The following is a 25,701-nucleotide window of genomic DNA, read 5'->3' as shown; positions in this document are numbered from 1 at the left end:
TGTCATCAGCTGCTAACATCTGCACATCAGACTATTGCTAAAGACACAGTTACAGTGGCTGGTGGGAAAAGCTGGTGATTCTAAACAGCTCTGTATGGGCTGAAAGTATATTGCCCAGTTTTACTTGCTTTTATCATTGCAATAGTTTTATCTCTTTTTGTAATAACTGTATATATTACATTGGGACCTTATGCTGAAGAGTGGACAAGGGAGTTTATAATAAATAAAACAGATAATGCCATTGCTGTAACCATTGGGTCATCCTTCCCTTTAACAGGTTGCATCTCTCTCACCCCTTTGGGTAGATACATGTTCCCAGCCCACCCCCATTAAAGCAGGTACATGGTGATAAAACTCAACAGTGCTTTTCTAGCAGAACAGACCCAAAACGGGCCGTTTGCAATAAGTGATTGTGGAGGGGGAAACAACATTTTACATCTGGTGTGCTCCCTCCACCGGTTTGGGAAATGGTATGTCCACATGATTAACCACAATCCACATCAATCCTAGATGTGTTTTGTTGTTTTAAATGAAATGTGCTACATTTTGATGCATTCCTCCCCAAACCCACTTAAATCTGAATTGGAAAAAGCTGCATTTTAAGCCTGTAATGTGCACATAGACTAAGACTAACCATTTGATGCGAGTGGCACCCAGCTTTTGCACACACAAACACTCAGCTAACAGAAGAGCTCAGATGCCCTTTTATCACCAGTGTCTTCAGCGATTACCTCTGGGGAAGGTTGCTCCCTTCCTGATGGAGAGGGAGGCTGATCAAAAGGAATCCTCAGCACCTGTGCCCTGGGAAAGTAGCTCAAGCCGCCCCCAGAAGGTGGGAGCAGGTATAAACAGGTTCTTCAGAGTAAGCTGAAAGGCTGGTGTCTACCTTCTTTCTGAACTGGAAGCCGAGAGCGTCAATATGCGGTTGCAGAAGAGGAGCTTGGTGGTATTTGCCTGGAGTTTGGTGGTTGCTTCTGCTGCTGCTCAGAGTGGTAAGTTGCATCATCTTTTCTCCTGCAAATTGCATTTCTCTCCTTGCACTGGGAAGGGCTGCTGGCCTTGCATCTCCTTTGCTGTGGGTTTTGAGGCTTGAGGGGGGTGACCATGGGTATCTCTTCTTATTCTCTGCCCTCTACAAGCCTCTCAGGGAGGCTTATGTTGAAAACAATAGGGCTGAGGCCCTCCAGTGGCCAATGTGGGCTGAGAAGGCACTTGAACCCAGAACTGCCCCTCTCCTACCCTTGCATCTAGACCTGTTTTGTTCCTGCATTTCAAAATATCGTTATGGCATTATTATTGCATTTATACCCTATCTACAAAAGTACACAAGGCAGCTTACCTAAAATCTATAAACCAATACAGTGGTACCTCAGGTTAAGTACTTAATTCATTCCAGAGGTCCATACTTAACCTGAAACTGTTCTTAGCCCGTTCTTAGCACCACTTTAGCTAATGGGGCCTCCCACCGCCGCTGCTGCACGATTTCTGTTCTCATCCTGAAGCAAAGTTCTTAACCTGAAGCACTATTTCTGGGTAAGCAGAGTCTGTAACCTGAAGCGTATGTAACCTTAGGTACCACTGTATTTAAAAAGCAACATCCACATGTTTTGCGGTGGGGTGCACATTACAAAATAAGGAGCCCTATGGGATTGTGTGCTTTGTTTATTCTCTGGCTCAATTTTTTCCTGCCAGCCTTAACCAGATGAGAGGAACCTTAGAGTCGGGGGCCAGATCTGGCTCTCCAAACCTCTCTGTCTGGCCCTTGGAACTCTCACCAGGCCACACCCCTTCACTGGCCCTGCTTTGTACCCTCCTTGAGTGGTTATTGCGCGGCTGGAATTTGTCCTTGAACACCAGTAATGCCCCTTGCTTGCCCAGAGGCGGGTATGCAAGTGTGTGTAGAAGTTAAATTATTGCACAAAGGTAAGATCCACATCCATTTCCCCACTCACTTTTGCCTCCACACTTGCCCACCACTGGCATGTGGCCCCCAGAAGGGTATCTACGAGGAAACGTGGCCCTCGTTCTGAAAAAGGCTCCTTGCCTCTTCTCTTAGCCAAGGCTTGAAACCAGGGTCTGGGGCTGTTTCCGGCAGTTAGGAGGAGGAGTCTCATCAGCCTTCACTGTGGTTAGCACTGATGCAACAAGGAACTGTGGTTAAGAGTAGCGGCGTAGAGGCCCAGCTCCTTCCTACAATCTGTCTGTGATTACAAGCCTTTTAGGTATCTGTCGGCTCTGACTCTTCTCCCTCCCCCTGCAGTACCTGCAACTTCCATGCCCTATAAATGCAACAGGACCAACATCCATCTAGTGGTCAAGATGGACCCTTGGGACACAGGTCTCAGGCTGGAACCGCAATATCTGCACCTCGGCCGCTGCTCCCCTTCCTTTGAGGACAACCGGCAGGGCTTCTTCCACTTCCAGTACCACTTTAAGGAATGTGGCTTTGCACGGCTGGTGAGTGTTCTGAGGGGCCAGGATTTTGCAGGCTGCTGAAACTGTTCTTAACCCAAAGCACCATTTTAGCTAATGGGGCCTCCTGCTGCTGCTGCGCCGCCACCGCACAATTTCTGTTCTCATCCTGAAGCAAAGTTCTTAACCCGAGGTACTATTTCTGAGTTAGCGGAGTCTGTAACCTGAAGCGCATGTAACCCAAGGTACCATTGTATATTACTTCCATAGTAAAAGCCTGTCGTCTATGCATTGCCAAAAAGAGGAAATGGGGGGGGGGCCTCAAAGGGCGAACATTTGAGTAATAAATTTTGCATATGCATATTGTTGTATAAGAACAACAATAATAATTAATAATTTATTATTTGTACCCCACCCATCTGGCCGGGTTTCCCCAGCCACTCTGGGCGGCTCCCAGTGGAATATTAAAAACGCGATAAGACATTAAACATTACAAACTTCCCTAAACAGGGAATTATCATTTATTTCATCTTTGAATTACTTTCCACGAGGCGTTGATTTGCAATACAATAACCTATATTAAACAGTTTAAAACAATTGCATACCTAAAAATTACAAGATGGGCTGCATTAAAATAAATTTATATATCTAGATGCAAAGTCAGAAATTTCGACAACTGACTTCTGTTTCATGCCATACATTTAAGCATCACATTTCCACTTTAAATAGTCATTGCTTCCCCTAAAGAATTTTGGAAGCTGTAGTTTATTAAGGGTGCTGGGAGTTGTGAAGAGACCCCCCTATTCCCCCTCGCAGAACTACAATTCCCAGAGTTCCCTGGGAAGAGAGGTTGAGCTGAAAGCCATTCTAGCTATTGTAGCTCTGAGAGGGGAATTTGGGGGGAGGTGGGGTCTCCTAGCAACTCTTGGCACCCTTCATGAACTACAGCTCCCAGAATTCTTAGGGGAAGCCACGATTGCTTAACGCGGTATGATGCTGCTTTCAACATATGGTGTGAATGTGGGCTTTGGCTGAGCATCCATTATCTGGATGCTAACGTCTCAGTTTTTTATTCTTGCAGATCTGTGGCGCAATGGTAGAGTATTCTAGTAGCCTGGTCTACAGGCCGCCATCCACCCGGTCTGATCTCTACAGCAGGAGCCCTTTCATGGAGAGGATTAACTGTACCGAATATGAGTAAGCACTGCATGTGTGGACATGGGAAAGGCAATTTGGGGTGAAGAGGATGGATGTCAGAAATGGAGCTGAAGTTGTGAATCCAAACACATCTCTGTTAAGAGTTCAGCTGCGGGAGGAATGTTCCTGTAAAGTTTTTTTTCCCCTTTTGCAGCAGAAATCTGCTAAGAATATATGTACAGTCTGATATCTGCAGGGAAAAAAAATCTCATATAGTAGTTCTTAAAAGCATGCGGGTCACTTCCTTGGAGCAGGAGGGGGGGGACAAATTAATAATAATAATTAATAATAATTAATATATTATTTCTATCCTGCCCATCTGGCTGGGTTTCCCAAGCCACTCTGGGCGGCTTCCAACCAAAGATTAAAACATCAGTCACTAAAAACTTCCCTTAACAGGGCTGCCTTCAGATGTTTTCTAAATGTCATATAGTTGTTTATTTCCTTGACATCTGGTGGGAGGGCATTCCACAGGGCGGGTGCCACCACCGAGAAGGCCCTCTGCCTGGTTCCCTGTAACCTCGCTTCTCGAAGGGAGGGAACTGCCAGAAGGCCCTCGGAGCTGGACCTCAGTGACTTGAGGCTGCCATCTTATACACAGTTAGCCGGGATTGGAGGCTGCCAGGTCAAGGAAGTGTGACTTGGGGCATGTTTGGAAGATTTCTCAGAATGGTAGTGTTGTCAGGGTCCCCTGCAATGCAGGAATCGCAGCTAAATAAGCCATTCTGCCTCTGTTTTAAAACCTCCAAGAGAGTCCACCAGCTTCTGAGGTACAGTGGTACCTTGGGTTAAGAACTTAATTCGTTCTGGAGGTCCGTTCTTAACCTGAAACTGTTCTTAACCTGAAGCACCACTTTAGCTAATGGGGCCTCCTGCTGCCGTTGCACGATTTCTGTTCTCATCCTGAAGCAAAGTTCTTAACCCAAGGTAATATTTCTGGGTTAGCGGAGTCTGTAACCTGCAGCGTATGTAACCTGAAGTGTCTGTAACCTGAGGTACCACTGTAGTTCCAGTCCACTGTTTGAACAGTTCTTAACCTCAGAAAGTTCTTCCTAATGTTTAATTAAAATATGCAAGTGAATTGTAAGGCTCCCACGCTCTCTCCAACCTCATGAAAATAAGCCCAGTTGCGCTGCAACTTGGAACTTCGAAGTGGTGAATGCACAGCGCCCATCTCGTTGCTTCACTCCACTAGTCCACATTGAGGTGGCTCGCTGTAACACTCGCAAGGAGAGACTGACTCTCTTCTCTTCCAGCGCAGGGCGCTTGACGACTCCTCCTCCACAAGTGACAACGGTCACCGGCCATCTTTCTGCTTCCAGTGGACTAATGTTCACCGGCACTTTAATGAATGGTAAGCAACAGGATCCAGCTGGGTGGGGTGGGGGTGGGGAGGCTCACAGTAGGCGGAGCTAGATGCATTGATAGATGGAGCCAATGAGAGGCGCAGCCTCCTAATTCCGGTGGCATGTGTGATCGAACTGTGATCATTCTGCCTGGTTGCTGGATGGAGAAGTATAATATTCTCTGGGAGGCATCTGGTTAAATTTTACTTGGAGCAGGCACACTGAAATTAACAGTCCTAACTTAGATCCCCTCTGTATTATATACATTTAGATCAGTATCGTACCACTTTAAACAGCTGTGGCTTCTCCCAGAGAGTTCAGGGAACTGTAGTTCAGCATGCTGAGAGTTGTTAAGAAGGACCTTCACACCCCCCCCCGAACTACAGTTTCCAAGAGTTCCCTGGGAAGAGAAGATGATTGTTCAACAAGCCTGAGAATTGTAGCTTTGGGAGGGAAACAGGAGTCTCCAAATTACGCCTGGCACCTTTAACAAACTACAGCTCCCAAGATTCTCTGGAGGAAATCATTGCCTTTTAAAATGAAGAGTCGGTGTGGTGCAATGTTGGAGTCTGGTTAGAGTGCCTGACCAGGCTGTGAATTCTTATTTGGTCGTGAGTCTCACTGGGTGACCCTGGGCCAGTCTCTGCCTAAATGCAATAATAATAATAATAATAATAATAATAATAATAATAGTAATAATAATAAATTTATATCCCACCCTCCCCAGCCGAAGCCAGGCTCAGAGCAGCTAACAACAGTAAAATAATACAGCATTGTAAAATCAATTCATTATAAAATCAGTTCAAATCAAATTAATGGCAACCATTGGGCTAGAGTTCTATGAGGATTACCAAAGGAGGGGGTCAGGCTGTGCCTTGGCCAAAGGCCTGGTGGAACAGCTCTGTCTTGCAGGCCCTGCGGAAAGATGTCAAGTCCCGCAGGGCCCTAGTCTCTTGTGACAGAGCGTTCCACCATATCGGAGCCACAGCCGAAAAAGTCCTGGCTCTGGTTGAGGCCAGCCTAACCTCCTTGTGGCCTGGGACCTCCAAGATGTTTTTATTTGAAGACTGTAAGGTCCTCCGTGGGACATACCAGGAGAGGCGGTCCCGTAGGACATGTAATAAGAGTGCTATAAATGTATCGTGCAGATTGGGCCTTCATAATGGCCATTAATTCCAGTGGGTCTGCTCATGAGCAGTTGAGTGCCACCCTGAGTTGCATCTGGGGAAATATAGCCAGCAGTAGAAAGAGTCTTGCCCTTTGTTCCACCTTGCTCTGCCCACCCCTGGCATGTGCCCACCCTCAGAAGGTTCCCCCAAGAGAATGCAGGAAACTGGTTCCCCTCGTTGCTCCTAAAAGTGCTGCCTCTTCTGTCTTTGCAGAGGACTTCAGCGCCCCCTCATCCTCCAGCGTCTTCCCCCTGGGCTCTCAGATCCACATTCAGTTTGCTGTACAGCGTTCTTTCCACCAGCCTTTGCAGGTTTTTGTGGATGAGTGTGTGGCTGCCACAACTCCAGACCTGAGCACATCGCCCCAGAGTTACGTCGTCATTGCAAACCATGGGTGAGTCTGCACTGTGGGGGGTTTTGAGTTCTGTGGATGGAAGGGGAACAGCCTTACGAAGCTTACCAAATAGTTTTGGAAAACTGCTACAATGATTTATATGGAAACTCAGCCAGGGGGAATCGAAGTCACCCAACAATGTTAACAAAAGGAGAATTATTACAGTAAGGATAAATGTTTGTTTGTTTGTTGACATTTTCTTTTTATGTTTGTGGATTTGCTTGTTATAAATTTGGAAAACTAATAAAAAAAATTTGGAAAAAATAACATAAGCTACCTCACAGGGTTGTTTGGAGGATGAAATGCAAGGGGGGGGGGCTCTGCCTGCCACCCCTGTAGAAAAGATGGGATATTAATGGCATCAATCCATAATAAACTTAAGTGCCAGGTTATTTTTTGTTTCAAAAGCTGCCAGTGTCGCCTGGATTTTTGCACCGAGAGACAATTGTGTAGCATCTGCTAAAAAAAATACTTTGGATGCATTTTGTCCTCCAAATGAGATGTGCTTTTTAAAACATATACCGGTATTTCTTGTTGGGTTTTGGGCAGGTGCCTTGTTGACAGCAGGGTTGCAAATTCCCGGTTCCTCCCTAGACAGACTCCGGAAGTGCTCCATCTTTCTCTGCAAGCCTTTGAATTCGTTGAAATAGATACTGATGTAAGTAACTGAACTCTTAATAGGCCTTGCGCCAGTATTTCCTGAGGTAACCTCCAATTTTGCAGTGATTTTGCAATTTTTCTCATCTGCTGTTCAGCAGGCAGTTGTCGACTCATTAATCCATGCTTTGTGTAGCCTCAGGGCTAGGAACCTGTTTGAATGGAGGCGGAACTCTGCTCCAAGTACTACATTCTGTACTTTTGCATCGCGCCCAGGAAGCCACCTTATTCTGAGTCACGCCGTTGGCTCATTAAGCTAACTGGCAGTGGCTCTGCAGGGTTTTGAGCACCCGGCATTCCCAGCTCTTATTTGGAGATGTTGATAGCTATGATGACCCTAGGTTTGAGTAGCAGTTACCCAGTTTGTGGGGCACTGCAAAACATGGGGTTTTCCACTGCAGAACGCTGCAAAGCTATTGCAAGACTTTGGCACTGGTTTGAACAGCATATAATACCAGTCATGAAAGATCTGCATTGGCTCCCGGTAAGTTTCCAAGCACAATTCAAAGTGTTGGTGATGACCTTTGAAGCCCTAAATGGCCTTGGCCCAGTATACCTAAAGGAGCGTCTCCACCCCCACCATTCACTGAGGTCCAGCTCCAAAGGCCTTCTGGCAGTTCCCTTCCTGCGAGAAGTGAGGTTACAGGGAACCAGGCAGAGGGCCTTCTCAGTAGTGGCGCCCGCCCTGTGGAACGCCCTCCCATCAGATGTCAAGGAAATAAAGAACTATCTGACTTACAGAAGACATCTGAAGGCAGCCCTGTTTAGGGAAGTTTTTAATGTTTGAAGTTTTATTCTGTTTTTAGTGTTCTGTTGGGAGCCACCCAGAGTGGCTGGGGAAACCTAGCCAGATGGGCGGGGTATAAATAATAATAATTATAATATTATTTTTGGGGTGTTAACTATGAACCCCATGCTTGTATCAATTGCTCCATTTGTGGGGTGCCACAAAATGACTGTGAAACTTTGGCACAGGTTTGGAGCGGGTCCCAAATTTTGGTGTTTGCAGTTAATAAACCTGATGGTGGGGATTGAACCCGGGACGTCTTGCATTCAACATGCAATAGGCTACTTTTGGTAATGCTTGTGCAAGGAGACTCTCAGCTTGCACCTGTGTTTGAGGGTCTCCCTTGTACTGCATGGAAGCACCCTTCAAAATAAGGGGTTATGCCATGAGTAGGCAAACTAAGGCCCAGGGGCCAGATCCAGCCCAATTGCCTTCTAAATCCGGTCCACAGACGGTCCGGGAATCAGTGTGTTTGTACATGAGTAGAATGTGTGCTTTTATTTAAAATGCCTCTCTGGGTTATTTGTGAGGCATAGGAATTCGTTCATATTTTCCCCCCAAAATATAGTCCGGCCCTCGACAAGGTCTGAGGGACAGTGGAAAAGTTTGCTGACCCCTGGGTTATGCAGTACCCCATGGCAGTACTGGTCTTGGGCAGTGCCAGGGACCCCTCCTGGCTGTTCTTGTATTGCAGGGGGTCTGCAGGTGGTGGATTTATCCTACTTTATTAGTTCTGTGGTGCTCGGGCAGAATGCTACCAGATTGTTGCTTGGAGGGGCTGTAGTGTAACAAAGAGAAGGATGTCCTCTTCAAAACTTTTGCAGGCACACGTGGTGTTGAAGGCATGTGTAGATATTTTATAATTTATTTTATACTTGCTAAAATGACTTCTAAGCAGTTTACAAGTGAGCAGTGTAACAGTTAGAATCATAGAATTGTAGAGTTGGAAGGGAACCCCAGGGGTCATCTAGCTCAACATCCTGCAATGCAGGAATAATAATAATAATAATAATTTATTATTTATACCCCGCCCATCTGGCTGAGTATCCCCAGCCACTCTGGGCGGCTCCCAATCAGTGTTAAAAACAGTACAGCGTTACATATTAAAATCTTCCCTGAACAGGGCTGCCTTAAGATGTCTTCTGAATGTCAGGTAATTATTTATCTCTTTGACATCTGATGGGAGGGCGTTCCACAGGGTGGGCACCACTACCAAGAAGGCCCTCTGTCTGTCTGGAATCTCCACTAAAGCATCCCTGACAGATGGCCATCCAACCTCTGCTTAAAAACCCCAGATGAAGGAGAATCCACAACCTTCCGAGGGAGACCGTTACCCTGTCAAACAGCTCTTGCTGCCAGAAAGTTCTTCCTGATGTTTAGTTAGAATCTCCTTTCTTGTAACTTGAAGCCATTGGTTCGAGTCCTACCCTCCAGAGCAGGAGAAAACAAGCTTGCTCCATCTTCCATGGGACAGCCCTTCAGACATTTGAAGATGGCTATCATATCTCCTCTCAGTTTCCTCTTTTCAAGGCTAGACACACCCAGGTCCTTCAACTGTTCCTCAGCAGGCTTGATTTCCATACCCTTGAACAGGCTTCCTCTACCTCAGCCCTTCAGATGTTTTGAGACTACAATTCCCATCACCCCTGACCGCTGGTCCTGCTAGCTAGGGGTGATGGGAGTTGTAGGCCAAAAACATCTGGAGGGCCAAGGTTGAGGAGGCCTGCTCTTGAGCATATTGGTTGCCCTCCTCTGCAGCAACAAATAGTTAAGTATGATCATGCATGACTGTCCCAATAGCACCAGGAGCAAAATCCATTCCTCTTGCAGGTTTACCTTCACTGCCGTGTTTTAGTCTGGGACCCAGCTGTACCCGCCGACCACATGAGGAAGGCCTGCTCGTTTCACAGAGATACGAACAAGTAAGGAATGTGGGGAATGGTTGTTCGTTAGAGGTTTTTGCCGAAGGGATCTGTGAGTGGTGAGTCTTTTGGCTAGTCAGTGTTGAGTAAGACCAATACTAAGAGGCTCGTTCCAGACCTTCCAAGTGTCCCTGTTTTCCAGGGACGCCCCTGATTTAGAGAAGCTGTCCCGGTTTCTGATTTGATCTTGGAATGTCCCACTTTTCCTTAGGATATCCCTATATTCATTGGAGAAATGCTGGAGGGTATGGTGTTATCCGCCCCCTGAGCTGTCCCAAGGCAATCCTGTATAGGGAAGTTCCAGGGATGTTGAACTATGTGTGTGTGTGTGTGTGCGCACACACACACACACACAATGGGCAGGCCCTCAATTTCAATTTCAAATTTAAAAAACGTTCCATGGGCATCTATGACTTGCTCCGAAATAACAAGCCGGCAAAGAGCCTGTTTCTAGAGCAGAGTGGTCTCTTCGTCAGGCCCTGCTGTACTAGAAAAGGAGGGTTCAATGCAAAATCTGCAGTTGCCGTGGAAACCCAATTTGGTACATCGCTGGGAGATCATCCCCTATGAGCCAGTGACAGGGGGACCTCATTCCTTCATATGCAATCTTCTGAGGGGTGGGGTGTGGTGTGGGGAGAGATGCAAGTGGTGGGTGGGGCCAGAGGCAAAAGTGGGTGGAGCAACTCCTTTTTGGAATGGATGCTGTCATTCCAAGCCATTCAAAAGAGGTTTCTGCACACAGATACCCCTCTCCATGCCAGGCAAGCAAGAGGCAGGATCACAGTTCTGGGAACACATTCCGGTTGGGCCCAGCCCCTTTAAGAGGGTGTGGATCAGGACCAGTGATGGGAATGGCCTCTGGGGCAGGCAGAGGCCTGGGGTTTCCCAACCCCTGATGCATCAAAAGGAAGTTCCCAGAGACATGAGGCTTGCAGTCAGAACCTGTAAGCAAGAATAAATCAGTTTCATATCATCCTAGTGCCTGGTGAAAGAATAAATCCATCGTGTGTGTGGATACTGTGAGGTCTGTGACTTTTGCAAGCCTCATCCACACTTTCCTTTGCTCCATGTTTTCTGGACTTTCCAAGTCCTTTTCTTTTTCTTCTTCATTTTTCGTCCCATTGCTTTCTCTGGGAAAACCCACATTTTTTCCCCTGCTGAATTGGAGCAAACAGCAAGCAGCAGAAAACCCAACTGCCACCTGTGGCAATTCACCAGTAAAATGCAGGTTTTCCCAGATGAAAGTGGTGGAATAAAAAGAACGTGCTTAGTCACAGACCTGGAAAGCCCACAGCTGAGCCTATAAATGCGGCGCAAAAGCAAGTGTCAAGGAGCCCTTGAATTCAAAAGTTGATGGCTTTCCTTCTCTCCACAGATGGGAGCTCCTAGATGATCCATCCAGTTCTGTGTGCAGCTGCTGTGACTCGACGTGTGGAGCGACTGGGTCTCGCCACCAGAGAGATCTGGAAGGTATCTCTGCACCTTTTTAATTGTTTGTTTGTTTAACGCATCCCTGGAAACGGACAGGGCAGCGATTGAACTGGTGGTACCAACATCTGCATCCGTCGCTTCTCTTCAGGTCTGTCTGTGGAAGACCATCCACGGCAGTCGGACATGGTGGTGACTCTTTTCACAATTCAGAAACTGGCTCAAAATGGAGACCACGGAGAGCTGGGTGCAAACGGCTCTCTTGCTGTCAGGAGGAGTCGCAAAGGTAAGGTAAGTCATCCAACGATATGCACTGGGCCCAAACCAAGGTGGTCTTATCTCTCTGTCTCCCTCTCTCCTCTCCCTTCTTTCTCTCTCTCTCTCTGTTTGTGTTATAAGAAAAACTGCTCCCTTTCCTTTATGGGGTATTCCAGAGCCCATATAGAGTCCTTAAGTGGGTTCCCTATTGCTAGGAGAAAGTAAGAAGCCAACCAAAAAATATTGAGAAGCAAAGCGGCTAGTAAGCCTGATCTTTATTCAAGGAACTGTTGCAACAGAGTCCCCACTCACCACATGCAGGAGAGAGGAGGAACCCTGAACAATGGTGCGCAAACCCTTATATAGACTTTTGAAATTGCCCACCTTGTAGCCCAAGACCACCCCCCTAAAACAACATACATACATCACAGAAGGAGGCGGTCCACAGCAGAAATCCTGCCGGCCAGAATACCTGATAATAGTCACTGATTGCATTACCTGGGCAGCCTGGCCATTCTTTTGTGATGGTTAATACTTTAGTTCTGGGGTCCCAGGTCCCAGGTTCACTCTTTTCATACACAAATACGCCCTTAAGACAGGATTGGTAAGGCAAAAGACAATGGGAAGGCTTTCCCCATTTGCCTCCCTTACTGCAGAGGAATATCTGAGGTCATTGGGAGAGTCAAAATGGCTTCAGGATTGCTCTCCCATACTATTTCAGACACATGGTTCATATATTTAGATATGTGTGCATTTCTGAATATTTATTCTATATTGGAGACCTTAAAATTCTTAGAACAGCGCATAGAGCCCTCAATGGCTTGGGACGAGTTTACCTGAAAGTTAATTGAATTGGGCCCAGAAGTGAACTGGCAGCCATTTACCACTAGATAAATTGGGTGTTTTTGAAAAGCTGAAAGCATGCCAGAAACGCTAGGAGGGGTGGTGATGGTAAGGGCTGTAACTCAGTGGGAGAGCACCTGCCTTTATTGCAAATGGTTCAATCCTGGCACCTCTAGGTAATATTACGGAAATAAAAAATGCCCTCTCTGAAACCCTGGAGCATTGCTGCCGGTCAGTGGAAGTGCTGAGCTACATGGACCCAATTCTCTGACTCTATATTAAGCAGACTCCTAAGTTCGTTCTCTCTCTCTCTCTCTCTCTCTCTCTCTCTCTCTCTCTCTCTCTCTCTTGGCAGGTGGAAAACAAAATGTAATGCCGCCTGCTGTGGGTGCCCTTCTCCTGGAGCTGGCTGTGCTGGCTGTCCTGTCTCTGGGCTTCTGCTTCTACAACGGTTATCAGAAGAGACTCTGTCTACACCGCAGGGAAGTCGGGGACCTGATGACTCGGGCACTGTTGAATGCTGAGCACAACTGCGGCAGCATTAATGCCAGTGTAGAATATGCTTGATTAAAAAAATGAACCTTGCTTAGTAACGCAGGACAGTGGTGTCTTAATGTACCCAGCGCTTTTAAAAAAAGAAAAACTTGTCAATATGGAGGCAATGAGCCTATCCTGGTTTTAGAGCCCTTCTCTAATCCAGAAGATCTAGAGATGGTGATTTAAGAGTGGGAAGCAGTTGTTCTTTCTCTTTTGGGTCAACACTAGGGTTGCCATATCTTGGGCTTCATCCAGCTGACACTTCAGATATTCTTCCTCAATTTCAATTCTTGAGTTTTCCAAGGCTCTCATCAGCACCTGAGCAGCTAAACAGAGTTCAGTATGACTGAAAAATCAGAAGCAATGGCGAGTGAAAGGTTAATATTGGGTTGGGTGGGGACTGTGAAACCAGGGGGCAGAAATGTGAGAATGAGATTTTACCGGGAGAGACCTGGTCATTGGACCCTTTAGTTTCCTTTCCCCTCCTATAAAAACTGCAAAAGACACTCTCTTTTAAAGTTTAAATAACAAATACTTGCATTTGATTAAATATACAATGCAGGTGGTTTTACTTAATGTTGCTAATATATCTTACACACCATTGGAATGGCAATGCTCATTGACTTTGGGGGGGGGCAGCCCTCTCAAATATTTTATCGGGGCCCCCCGAAGACCCCCTAGCGGTTGGCTCCTATGCATAAGCCTGAGACTCATGCATGTGGCAGGAAACATTTGCACATGTACATTCGAGACAAGGTATTTATTTCTTATCGTTATCCCAATCTCTGAGCAGTCGGAGAATCTAGGGCAGGGGTCAGCAACCTAAGGCCCATGGACCACAAGCGGCCCATGGGGGTCGTTTAACTGGCCCACAAGCCGCCCCCGAACTGAGCCTCCAACTCGGCAAGTCCCCGCATGCTTCTGCGGCGCTGGAAATCACCTCTGCGCTGACGCAGACACCGGAAATCACGGGCACTAACACACATGCGCAATCTGGTGCACAGAGGGATCTCTGGAGTGAACCGGTCCATGCGAGGTAAACCTTGCCGACCCCTGATCTAGGGGTTCCAGGAACTTTCCCAGGGTTTGGTTTCCTTTGAATGAAGGTCAGCGGAGACTATACAGTGGACGCTCGGGTTGCGAACGTGATCCATGCGGGACGCACGTTTGCAACCAGCAGTGTTCGCAACCTGTGTCTGTGCATGTGCTGGTTGCGATTTGGCGCTTCTGCGCATGCACAAAGCACAATTTAGTGCTTCTGGGTATGCACGAACGCTGAAACCCGGAAGTAACCCGTTCCGGTACTTTGGGCACTCCACAACCCGAAAAAACGCAACCTGAAGAGGCTGTAACCCAAGGTATGACTGTATTGTCTTTAGGATATACTGTACAGTTTTGTTTACACATATATGCAACCTGAGCATAAGATGGAGGGGCTTGCAGCATTAACACCCAGAAATAACTTGCTTCTCCATTAGTCTCGGCTTTGTATCCAGCACAGAGCAAGCGTGTCTCTGGGCCTCCAACTCCCAGCCTGCTTCCAGCTCAGCTCATATACAATCCTCTGGCTTTTTTTGTATGTGACAACAGCAGCAGGGATGCTACTAGCCCAGAGATGGAAGGAAGGAAGAGTCCCTACCAGAGAGGAATGGCAAACTAAGCTGTTAAACTATGCTGAAATGGCAAAACTGACCCAAAAGCTCAGGAGCCAAAGAATGGGGGGGAATTATAGTTTATTTAGGAGACCTCTGCAAGCAGACGAAAACATTGGCAGGATTTTAATTTCACTTGTAATGTAACACACAATGGACAATATGGACAGATATAAAATAGAGATTATGAAATAATTTGCAGTTGAAAATGTTGACAAGAGGACCCATGGAGGGGATGGGGGGAAGTCTTGAGATTCAGAGAAATATATACGGATATATATTCGGTATTGTTATAAATTTACATTTTTAGAATCAAATAAAAACGATTTTTTTAAAAAATGTGTCTGACTAGTTCAGGCATTTCCTCTGCTAGATTCTAGCCTTCACTGGGTACTGGACACCAAAAATTGGGGTTTGGAGATTCATCCAGACTGATCTCCTTCCCAAACCCACAATAATAAGGCCATAAGGACCCAGGGTTATTACAGCAACATAAAACATGTAACCTTAAAATCAGTTAAACGATCTAGAAGAAAATGAATAAGGTGGGTCCTCAAATGTATATTTCAGGTGTAAAAAAAAAGGTCAGGGTAAAAAGAGGTGCACCTTCAGCGTAAGGTAAAGGGACCCCTGACCAGTCCAGTCGTGACCAACTCTGGGGTTGTGGCGTTCATCTTGCTTTATTGGCCGAGGGAGCTGGCGTACAGCTGGTCATGTGGCCAGCATGACTAAGCCACTTCTGGCGAACCACAGCAGTGCATGGAAACACCGTTAACCTTCCTGCCGGAGCAGTACCTATTTGTCTACTTGCACTTTGACGTGCTTTCGAACTGCTGGGTTGGCAGGAGCAGGGACCGAACAACAGGAGCTCACCCTGTTGCTAGGATTCGAACCACCAACCTTCTGATCAGCAAGTCCTAGGCTCTGTGGTTTAATCCACAGTGCCACCCGCGTCCCCTAATGTCATCTTGCCTCCCTGCAAATGAGTCAGGATGAATCAATGGGTTACCCCATTGTCAATGGGTTACCTGGAAGTGCCCTGTGATTGGGTCAGCTGGGGTGGCAGTGGGAGCAAGCTAAGTTACTTAGGGCTGCCTGCTGATCCGTCAGTCCCAAGTGAGTTCTCAATGGGACGACTCAAGAATGATGCACAGCACTGTTGCCTTGTTGTTCTCCGATGAAGAATGTTGGGCTGTACTCAACATATTATTATTATTATTATTATTATTATTATTATTATTATTATATAATAATAATAAAAAAAAATAATAATAATATATAATATAATATAATATTAAAATACATTAACCTATTAAACATTACAAGCTTCCCTAAACATTAGTCATACTCTCAGACTTATTGACATTAGTGAACATGGCGAACATGGATCCATTCATTCCACTTGGTAGAACTTAGTTTACTGTTTGATTGATAATTGCATTTATATTCAAGCCTTTTCTCTAAGAAGCTCCAGGTGGCGTACATGGTTCTGCCCCTCCCCATTTAATCCCCCCACAACAACCCTCTGAGGTAGGCCAGGCATAGGCAAACTCCGACCCTCCAGATGTTTGGGGCTACAATTCCCATCACCCCCAGCTAACAGGACCAGTGGTCAGGGATGATGGGAATTGTAGTCCCAAACATCTGGAGGGCCAGAGTTTGCCTATGCCTGGGCTAGGCTGAGAGGCAGCGACTGGAGCTAGGCCACTCAGGGAGCCTCATAGCTGAGTGGGGATTCGAACCCTGGTCTCCCAGGTCCTAGTCTGACACTTTAACCACTACACTAGCGCAGGCTGTAAGTATTGTATTGGATATACACCACCCATGCTTTGGAATCAGGAACCCTCTGAAAATTTGGCATGCTATGTGAGTATACCCAAACCAGTTTACTCAGAAGTAAATCCCTGTGAGGTCTGCAGCTCCACAGGGCACCTGTTATGGATTGTAGCTCATGACTTCAGGGACCAAATTAGGGTTGCTGGCCAACAGGAGACTTGGAACAATTAAGGAAGGCCCAGGTGTGTTAAATTTTCTCTCTCAGCCTATTTAAGAAAGAATTTGTGTATCCCCTCCTTTCTTTATTTCTTTATCTTTCTTCAGGACAATGATGACTGGCTTCTGGTGGGCGGCTGTGTTTATTGAAGTGTTGGGTAAGTTTTTGGCAGACCCTCCAAATGTCTCTGTTTTCCAGGGATCTCCCTGATTTAGAGTACCCATCCTGGTTTCTGATTTGATCCTGGAATGTCCCACTTTTTTAAATGTTTTCTGTTTTATGGTGTTTTTATATATGTTGGAAGCTGCCCAGAATGGCTGGGGCAATCCAGTCAGATGTGTGGGATATAAATAGTAAAATTATCATTATGGAATGGGATGTCCCTATTTTCATAGGAGAAAGTTGGAGGGTATGTTCCAGAGGGTGTGCTGGGGATCTTCCTTATGCTCAGTAATGCTTCTGCACATCAGCTGCCAAAAGCCACAGGTGGGCAGAGTGCTTTTGCGCTTGGATCCTGCTTTGGGGGGCTTCCCTTTGTGTCTCTGGTTTGACCACTGTGAGAGCAGGATGCTGTGCTTTAATGGGCCACTGGCCTCATCCAGCAGGTGGACTCTCTTTATGTTCTCAGCTGTGAATGAAAGTAAGGCTTCGTTACTGCCCAAATACGTTCTGAGCAAGGGTAGATTAATAGAGATGGCATTAAGTTATTTGGTGCACACAGCCTGCTACAGTCCAGTTCTTTGGCTATGCATTTCCAGATCAAGTTATCCTGTACTAATCCTGAGGTTCTCATCCTGCCGTTTCTTATGAAACACAGTGGTACCTCGGGTTACAGATGCTTCAGGTTACAGACGCTTCAGGTTACAGACTCCGCTAACCCAGAAATAGTACCTCGGGTTAAGAACTTTGCTTCAGGATGAGAACAGAAATTGTGCAGCGGCGGCAGCAGGAGGCCCCATTAACTAAAGTGATGCTTCAGGTTAAGAACAGTTTCAGGTTAAGAACAGACCTCTAGAACGAATTAAGTTCTTAACCCGAGGTACCACTGTACTGTATTTTGACAAATAGATCTGACCCGAATGTGTTTGCAGTCCAAGAGTATGCAATGGGTTGAAGGTCAAGTTCTTAAAATTCCTGATCAGGTATTCTGTTCCTTTATTCCTCAGCCATCCCAGTTTTGGCCCAAGGAGAAGGCTTGGCTTCTCCAGCCACAGCGGGTTCTAACACTCCTCAAGTGACAACTGCAGAGCTGGGATTCTTCAACAGGGTATTTCATGGTGAGGTGACTTGTTTAATGTACAAAAAGGCGATGTTGGGTAGACCCACTGAAATTAAGGGACCAAACATAAGGCTCCAACATTTGCACGATCCTGCCACTTTAAACAGTCCTGGCTTCCCCCAGAAAATCATGGGATCTGTAGTTTAAGCATGCTGGAAGTTATTAGAAGAGACCCCTATTCCCCTACCAGAACTACAATTCCCAGAGTTCCCTGTTAAGAGGGATTGCTTGTCAAACCACTCTGGGAAGAAGAGGGTTTTCTGAATATGGAAACTGGATATCTCTACTAGAGATGGTGAAGAACTTAAATTCAGCTCACTTTTAACATCTTAAGGCAGCCCTGTTCAGGGAAGTTTTTAATGTGTGATATTTTAGTGTATTTTTGGTTTCTATGGAAGCCGCCCAGAGTGGCTGGGGAAATGCAGCCAGATGGGCGGGGTACAAATAATAAATTATTATTATTATTATTATTATTATTATTATTGGCAAATTTATCTGATTTGAACTTTCCAAAGCACAGCCATCTTTTGAAATTCAAACTTTAGTGAATTTTTCGATGCAGTTGCTAGCCAAGTAATGCGAGTAAAACTGCATAGGCTAGGGTAAAGGAAGCATGGAAATGTGCATATATTGGTGAGACTAATGTTTTAAAAATGCATCGCATTAGGGGACCTTGCTTAAAATTATTAAACAAAATTGCATAGAAAAATGGGCAGGTTAGGAGAAACTCTCACTAAAATGCTGGTAGATTCTCATGATAACCCTTTGGGGTTTTTTAATGCAAACTGTAGAAATGTAGAGAATGGAAATTGCAATTGGAAAAACTAAGAACTCGAGAGAAACCTAAATGGACAGTTCCATCCACTCCTAGTCGCAAATATTTGAGGGAGCATCAGGATCAGTGCAGGAATCCTGGCAACAAAGGCATATTGGCTTTAGTTTCAGGCTAAAATTTGTGATGGGACATGCCAATGGGGAGTTAGCCCAGCTAATATCTCTTTCTCTCCCTATCTCCAGCTGCAAAGGGTCTGGTGTGGAGCAGCAATGCCGATACCACAGAGCCCACGGCAACCACTTTGCCAACGCTTCCTCGCTCCATGGCAGCCAACACAGAGCCTCGCGTCCAGCTTCTGCAAGCTGCTCAGGCCAGTGATGCAAAGATTAATATCTCTCTGAGAGTGTTGAATGGTAAGATCATAGCTGTCAACCTTCCCTTTTTTTGTGGGAAATTCCCTTATTCCGTCGCTGTTTCCCACTGCTTCCCGCTGCTATCCCGGATTGTTAGATATCCCGTAGACTGTCCCTGGGACAGTTGAGGCTGCTGATCACTTATTTTCAAATCTGAAAGTTGACAGATATGGGTAAGATGACTCTCCCACCCACAAGAGTCAATGGTTGCTTCCCTTAGCACCCTGATTTTGGGGTTCAGTTATGCCATAGTAAAAGATTATCCTTGTTGGTAAAGGTAAAGGGACCCCTGACCATTAGGTCCAATCGTGACCGACTCTGGGGTTGCGGCGCTCATCTCGCTTTATTGGCCAAGGGAGCCAGCGTACAGCTTCTGGGTCATGTGGCCAGCATGACTAAGCTACTTCTGGCAAACCAGAGCAGCGCACGGAAATGCCGTTTACCTTCCCGCCAGAGCGGTACCTATTCATCTACTTGCACTTTGACATGCTTTCGAACTGCTAGGTTGGCAGGCGCAGGGACCAAACAACGGGAGCTCACCCCGTCGCGGGGATTCAAACTGGCAACCTTCTGATCGGCAAGTCCTAGGCTCTGTGGTTTTACCCACAGTGCCACCTGCGTCCCTCATCCTTCTTGGTACCAGCATCTTAATGCTCAACTGCAAGCAGGGCACTTGGAAGGCGGGAAACATTGATCTAAGCCAGTCTTTCCCCAAACTGGTACCTTCCAGAGGTTACTGGACTACAGTTCCCATCAGTCTCAGCTGGAATGCCTAGCGATCAGGACTAGTGCCAGCCTCTGAAGGGTTGCTTCTTTTTCTCTCTGGCGATCACTCATAGCTGAGTAAGATTGTCTTCCATAAACACAGTTTTAACAATGAGTCCGTAAGTAACTGTGGAGGCCAATTCTGGATCCACACGTGGCTGATACCATTGTGGCTAGTAGCCATTGATAGGCTCTGCCAGTGGCATAGCGTTGGTTGCTGGTGTCCGGGGGTTGCGTGCACATGTATGCCGGGAGGAGGATGCACATGTGCAGGATAGGGGAGCGCCAGCCCACTCTCGCCACTGACATTGCTGGAGCAATCCCACCTCCACCAGAGTAAAGTGGGGATGGGCTCAGCCGCCTGCCCACCTGTGCAAAGTTGGGTTTCCAGACTACAATTCCCATAATCCCTGACCACTGGTCTTGCTAGCTAGGGATGATGGGAGTTGTAGTCCAAAAACAGCTAGAGACCAAAGTTTGGGAAACACTGGTCTAGAGAGCAGCAGGTTGAGGAAGGCAGGTGTAAGATGCTATCTGTGTGGCAGGATGTAACATAGGCTAGTCCACACCGCACACAATTTCCAACTTCTCTCCCAGAAGACCACAGTGTTGCGGCTGAACCTGGGGAGTATGTCGAAGGTGCCTTGATCCACTTTGAGGCCAGAGTCCAGGCAAGTCCAGGCCTGTCCCCCAAGCTCTACGTCGATGAGTGCTACGGCACGGATGCCCGACACCACGGCCATTTCAGGAGGGTCTACATATTTGCAGATAAACACGGGTGAGTGGTATGCCGTTCTGTTAAAAGATGGAAAGGCCTTCTTGGTAGTGGCACCCACCCTGTGGAACGCCTTCCCGTCAGATGTCAAGGAGATCAGTGGCTATACAACCTTTAGAAGACATCTGAAGGCAGCTCTGTATAGGAAAGTCTTTTAATGTTTTATTATGGTTTCATATATGTCAGAAGCTGCCCAGAATGGCTGGAGCAACCCTGTCAGATGGACAGGGAAAACAACAACAGCAACAACAACAACAACTCCGGGTGGCTTCCAACAAAATATTAAAATACAACAATAATAATAATAATAATAATAATAATAATAATTATTATTATTATTATTATTATTATTTATTAATTGATAATACCAACAACAAAGGTGTTTCAATGTGGTTGCCCTTCCACCCACCCCCACTAAAGCAGAAATGGGGCAGTGTGTTAAAATGAGTTCATCATTAAACAAAAAAACAGTATTTTGACAGCGCATTTCACAGATATCTGATCCAGCAACGTCAAAACTGGATTGTGCTCAGCCCCCCGAGGCAGTGTGGAAAATTAGGTCAAAACTGAAAAGGAAAAAAAACCCCCGCCCCGCAATACCTAAAAAATGATTCTGGCACTCAAAATCACTCTTCCCACTTTCACGGTTAACTTGACAGGTGCCTGTATGGTGACGGCCCCAAGGTCAGGTGGCTCCGTAGAGAAGACTCTGCAATGGTGTTCACAATACCTGCCTTCTTGCTAACCGGCGACTCGGAGGAGGTAGGAATCTCTCTGGAGTAAGTGTCTGTATTCTGGGATGCCGCTGACGTTAAGAGAATTCCTGGTTTTCTCGCCTAATCTTCCTCGACTGCCATCTCCAGGATTCTTTGGGGAAGCCCTTAATTCTTAAAAATTGTTCATAGAGCCAGTGTGAGTCGGTGCCTCTGCAGGGATGCCCCGATGCAAGCTGAATAAAACACCCAAACACTTTCATTGGCCAGTGTGGTTGTAGTGGTTCGTGTCAGACTAGGACCCATTGGGTGACCTTGGGCCATTTGCTAAATCTCAGCCTAACCTACCTCATAGGGTGGTTGTGAACACAACATGGGAAGAACCACAAATACCACCAAGAGCTCCTGGGATGTAGATGTAATTAGTAAATAAATATTTGTGACAGTTTTGAATCTGCTGCAAAAAAAAAATAACTTCCCTCCTTTTCTAGATCTATATTCATTGCCTCCTGTCAGCATGGAGCAAAGAGACCTCCTCAAGCTTTGGCAAGAAAGCTTGTTACTTTGACAACATCTCCTCCAGGTCAGCTCTAAGCCCCTTTTATTGCAAATCCTTGCTTGACCTCCCCCCACCCCCAGACTAAATTTATTTAAATACCTTGCAAACAAAAGCAAGAATTTATTCGATATTAGTTAAAATCTGTTGATCGCATCCTTAAGCACTTATTTTGTCTGGCCAGATGTTTTGAAGACACGCTGTTTCTTTGCCGTGGTGAATTTGACACAAGAGACAATCGGTTGCAAATCCAATTAGGTTTTTAAGTCCCACTGAAATTAATGGACCTAAATTAGTCATGGCCATTAATTTCAATGTGTTTACTCTGAGTAGGACTAACAACTGGATACAAAGGTGAACTTCTTATATCTTCTTAACTTACTGCATGATGCACAATTCCTATGAAGTTGCATTGTTTTAAACGGTAGTACAGTGGTACGTTGGGTTACAGATGCTCCAGGTTACAGACACTGCTAACCCAGAAATAGTACCTCGGGTTAAGAACTTTGCTTCAGGATGAGAACAGAAATAGTGCAGCAGCAGCACGGCGGCATCAGGAGGCCCCCTTAGCTAAAGTGGTGCTTCAGGTTAAGAACAGTTTCAGGTTAAGAACGGACCTCCGGAACGAATTAAGTACTTAACCCGAGGTACCACTGTACACTGCCTTGGTAAGTTTTGTGCAATGTTACAGCTTCCCTTAACAGTTGCTGCCTATTGTAGTGATTTTGTTCCCTTCTAGCTGGAAGAACATAGACGAACCATCCAAGAATTACGTCTGCAAGTGCTGCAACAGCTACTGCCCTTTGGAGCCCCCCACTCCTGGAAGCGAGAAAGGTACCCGTAAGCTAGCCTTTGTGTCTAGTAACCCAAAACAATAACTGAAACGCAAGTAGCCAGCTAAGAGGTGGGTGGTGAATTTTTACCATTCACACTGATCTGTGGCAACTAGGAATCTAGTTCAAATCGCATTTTAATATGAGCACCTTCCAGAAAAAAATTCTTGAACTGAAACGCAGCTGCCCTTTGAAACTTGCCCTTCTCTTAATTTGGCAATGAAGTTCTTCAACCAATAATAAAACATGATAATAATTGCATATGTTAAGGGAAGCCTAAATTCTGCCTTGTGTTTCCCAAAGGTATATATGGTTGGCTGCTTTGAGAGCAGGATGCTGGACTAATCCAGCAGGCTCTTATGGGGTTCTCATTTCCACTACTGCTGTTTTCCACTTTTTGGATAGATCATATAGAGCATAGAATTGTAGAGTTGGAAGGGACCCTGTGAATCATCTAGTCCAACCCCCTGCAATGCAGCTGTCCCATACAGGGATCGAACCTGCAACCTTGGAGTTATCAGCACCACACGCTAACCAGCTGAGCTATCTAGGATAAGGTAGCAATATAGAATTTAATCCTGTGCTACATTGCTGTAGCACCATTGCTGTGTACATGAGCCTTCCACAACTGCGTGCCATCCTGATGTGTTAGGACTGACCATTGGTGATGCTGGCTGCTGGAACTGGGAGGGGAGCCCCAACATTTGAAGGACACTGGAGGCTGGTATATAAGCAATTGTTGGGTTCCTGCAGGAATCGTAGCTTCCCTGTTCTAAAACTATTTATCCCGTCTTCCAAACAGCATTTTGGGGTGAAGGAAAGCTCCACAGGAAAGTGGTTGGCCCACTGAGAGTGCACAAGGAAGATGTACCCTGGTTTGAAGGTTGGTTTTTGTGTTTCTCCTTTCTGAATACCTTAGTCTCTTCTGGGGCTGGAAATCGTGCTCAAGAGCTTCCAGGAGAGTCACTCAAAATAGGCAGCCCCAGAAGCACTGGTTGAGATGTTTAAAGGGCAAAAATCTGCATATGCTAAGGTGCTGCTTAAGTTTCAGAGGGTGAGTTACTGGGTTTTTATTTATTGCATTGCATTTTTATTAAATTTGTAGACTGCCCTATACCTGTGGATCTCAGGGTGGTTCACAATATTAAAAAAACAAAACAAAATACATAATAAAAAGAAAAACAAAGGCAAAAACCAATAATCCCCCCTTCCACATCTGAAAGGGCATCAGATGTCAATTGGCCAAAGGCCTGGTTGAAGAGCAATATTTTTGCCTGGCATCTAAAGGTGCAAAGGTGCCAGCAGAAGCTCCCTGGGTGGGGGGAACATTCCGCAATCTGGGTTTTCACCGACAATCTGATCTGGGGGCCTGAAATTGGGGTGGGCAAAATCTGCGGGGAAGATAGCTGCTAGCCACAATAGCTGTGCTCTGCCTTCAAACTTTGCAGGCAGCAATGCTTCTGAATACCAACTGCTGGAAGCCTGAGCGGAGAGGACTTTTGTGCTCAAATCCCACTTGCAGGTTTTGTGCAGGCATCTGGTTGGCCACTGTGAGAACAGGCTGTGGACCAGATGGGCCAGTCGCCTGATCCAACAGGTGGTTATTATTATTATTAGGAGTTGTAGCCTACAACATCCGAGGCCCATCAGAGCCAGTGTGGTGTAGTGAATGTGGGTGGCGCTGTGGTCTAAACCACTGAGCCTCTTGGGCTTGCCAATCAGAAGGTTGGCGGTTCAAATCCCCGCAATGGGGTGAGCTCCCGTTGCTCTGTCCCAGCTTCTGCCAACCTAGCAGTGCAAGTAAATAAATAGGTACCACTCCAGGGGGAAGGTAAACGGCGTTTCCGTTGGGCCAGAAGCGGTTTAGTCCTGCTGGTCCATGACCTGGAAAGCTGTCTGTGGACAAACGCCGGCTCCCTTGGCCTGAAGCGAGATGAGTGCTGCAACCCCATAGTCACCTTTGACTGGACTTAACAGTCCAGGGGTGCTATACCTTCATCTTAGTGCAGCATTTAGGATCTGGGGGACGAGTTCAAATCCCGTCTTGGTCAGGAAAACTCACTGGGTGATTGTTGGCCCAAATGTTGAGTCTCGGCCTAATCAATCTCTCAGGATTTGGGGAGGGTTGTGTGGAAATGAGGAGCAGGGAGGGCCATGTATGCCAGTTGGGGGGGTCTCTGAAAGGTGGGATATAAACGTAATGAGAGGATACTCTATCTATGGCAGGTGTGAGGAACCTGTGGTCCTCCAGATGTTTGCTGATCTACAACTCCCATCACCCCACTGGCCACACTTGCTAGGGCTGATGGGAGTTGTAGTTCAGCAACAGCCAGAGGGCCTGAAGGTTCCCCTACACCTGAATGAGGACATCTTGCTTAGGCAAAATGGCTCCCTAAACGTCTCTTCCCTTCCAGGACGATGCCACACCATGAAGACGTTCCTCTTGGTGAGCATCTCCTTTGGAGGCAGCTGTGTGCTGGCGGCCCTCTTCAGCGGGGCTACGATAGCACTAGGCCTAGCCGTCCTCCGCTACTCCCGCACCAGCAAAGGCCGCAAACCCCTGAAGAACCGCAAGGAGCAGCAATTCCAGACAGAGCTCCAGCTGGTCCTTGGGGACCTGACCGTCGACGAAGAGGTGGAGAAGGAATCCAACATTGACTACTGCAAGATCAAGAGCGACACGCCAGAGAAGGCCTAACTCTCTAATCCTAAAAGCAAAAATAAAATGTGTGTTGAAAGCTTTCCGTTTATCGCTGTGTAGCTTTACTGCCATAGTCAAACTTTCTCCCCTTGGTTGAAGGAACTTTTCCACCCCGCCCCAGCCGGAGGGCCACATTTGCTTCTTGGCAACATTGCAGGGGCCACATGCTAGTGGTGATGGGGGACAGAAGCAAAAGTGGGTAGAGGAATCAGCCCAAACTTTAATTTTTGTGTAAGGCAAGTTAATGGAGTACAGCTGAGTTCTTTCTTATGCAACTAGTGAGGACCACCTTGCTG

The 25,701-nt window shown here is 46.4% G+C and overlaps 1 protein-coding gene across 3 annotated transcripts; it reads left to right on the top strand.

Annotated features, from left to right (window-relative positions):
* The first annotated feature begins 428 nt into the window (after nucleotides 1-428).
* Nucleotides 429-25,677, top strand: LOC309521011 (uncharacterized protein). Of its 3 annotated transcripts, none has more exons than XM_082203159.1 (17): nucleotides 429-992; nucleotides 2,261-2,457; nucleotides 3,494-3,609; nucleotides 4,866-4,963; nucleotides 6,338-6,518; nucleotides 7,068-7,176; nucleotides 9,793-9,884; nucleotides 11,260-11,354; nucleotides 11,464-11,598; nucleotides 17,762-17,872; nucleotides 18,892-19,062; nucleotides 20,425-20,605; nucleotides 21,262-21,364; nucleotides 21,807-21,898; nucleotides 22,611-22,705; nucleotides 23,507-23,587; nucleotides 25,119-25,677. In XM_082203159.1, the coding sequence occupies exons 1-17, from the start codon at nucleotides 920-922 to the stop codon at nucleotides 25,400-25,402; spliced, it is 2,214 nt and encodes a 737-aa protein (XP_082059285.1). In that variant the 5' UTR covers nucleotides 429-919; the 3' UTR covers nucleotides 25,403-25,677. The 3 variants fall into 3 exon arrangements, with proteins under 3 accessions (XP_082059285.1, XP_082059286.1, XP_082059287.1); XM_082203160.1 differs by lacking the exon at nucleotides 429-992 and adding an exon at nucleotides 1,375-1,923; XM_082203161.1 differs by lacking the exons at nucleotides 429-992; nucleotides 2,261-2,457 and having other exon boundaries at nucleotides 3,531-3,609; nucleotides 4,871-4,963.
* Nucleotides 25,678-25,701: the final 24 nt, after the last annotated feature.

The sequence above is a fragment of the Podarcis vaucheri genome (assembly GCF_965113315.1).
Source record: "Podarcis vaucheri genome assembly, chromosome: 16".
NCBI lineage: Eukaryota > Metazoa > Chordata > Lepidosauria > Squamata > Lacertidae > Podarcis > Podarcis vaucheri.
Note: the sequence above shows the minus strand (reverse complement) of the source record. Positions and strands in the feature narration are given on the sequence as shown.

Excerpts from the sequence above, each read along its gene's own strand:
- LOC309521011 (XM_082203159.1), top strand. The coding sequence starts at position 920 with ATGCGGTTGCAGAAGAGGAGCTTGGTGGTATTTGCCTGGAGTTTGGTG. Across the intron at positions 3,610-4,865 it reads ATTAACTGTACCGAATATGA|CGCAGGGCGCTTGACGACTC; the intron begins GTAAGCACTGCA and ends CTTCTCTTCCAG. Across the intron at positions 7,177-9,792 it reads TCGTTGAAATAGATACTGAT|GTTTACCTTCACTGCCGTGT; the intron begins GTAAGTAACTGA and ends TTCCTCTTGCAG.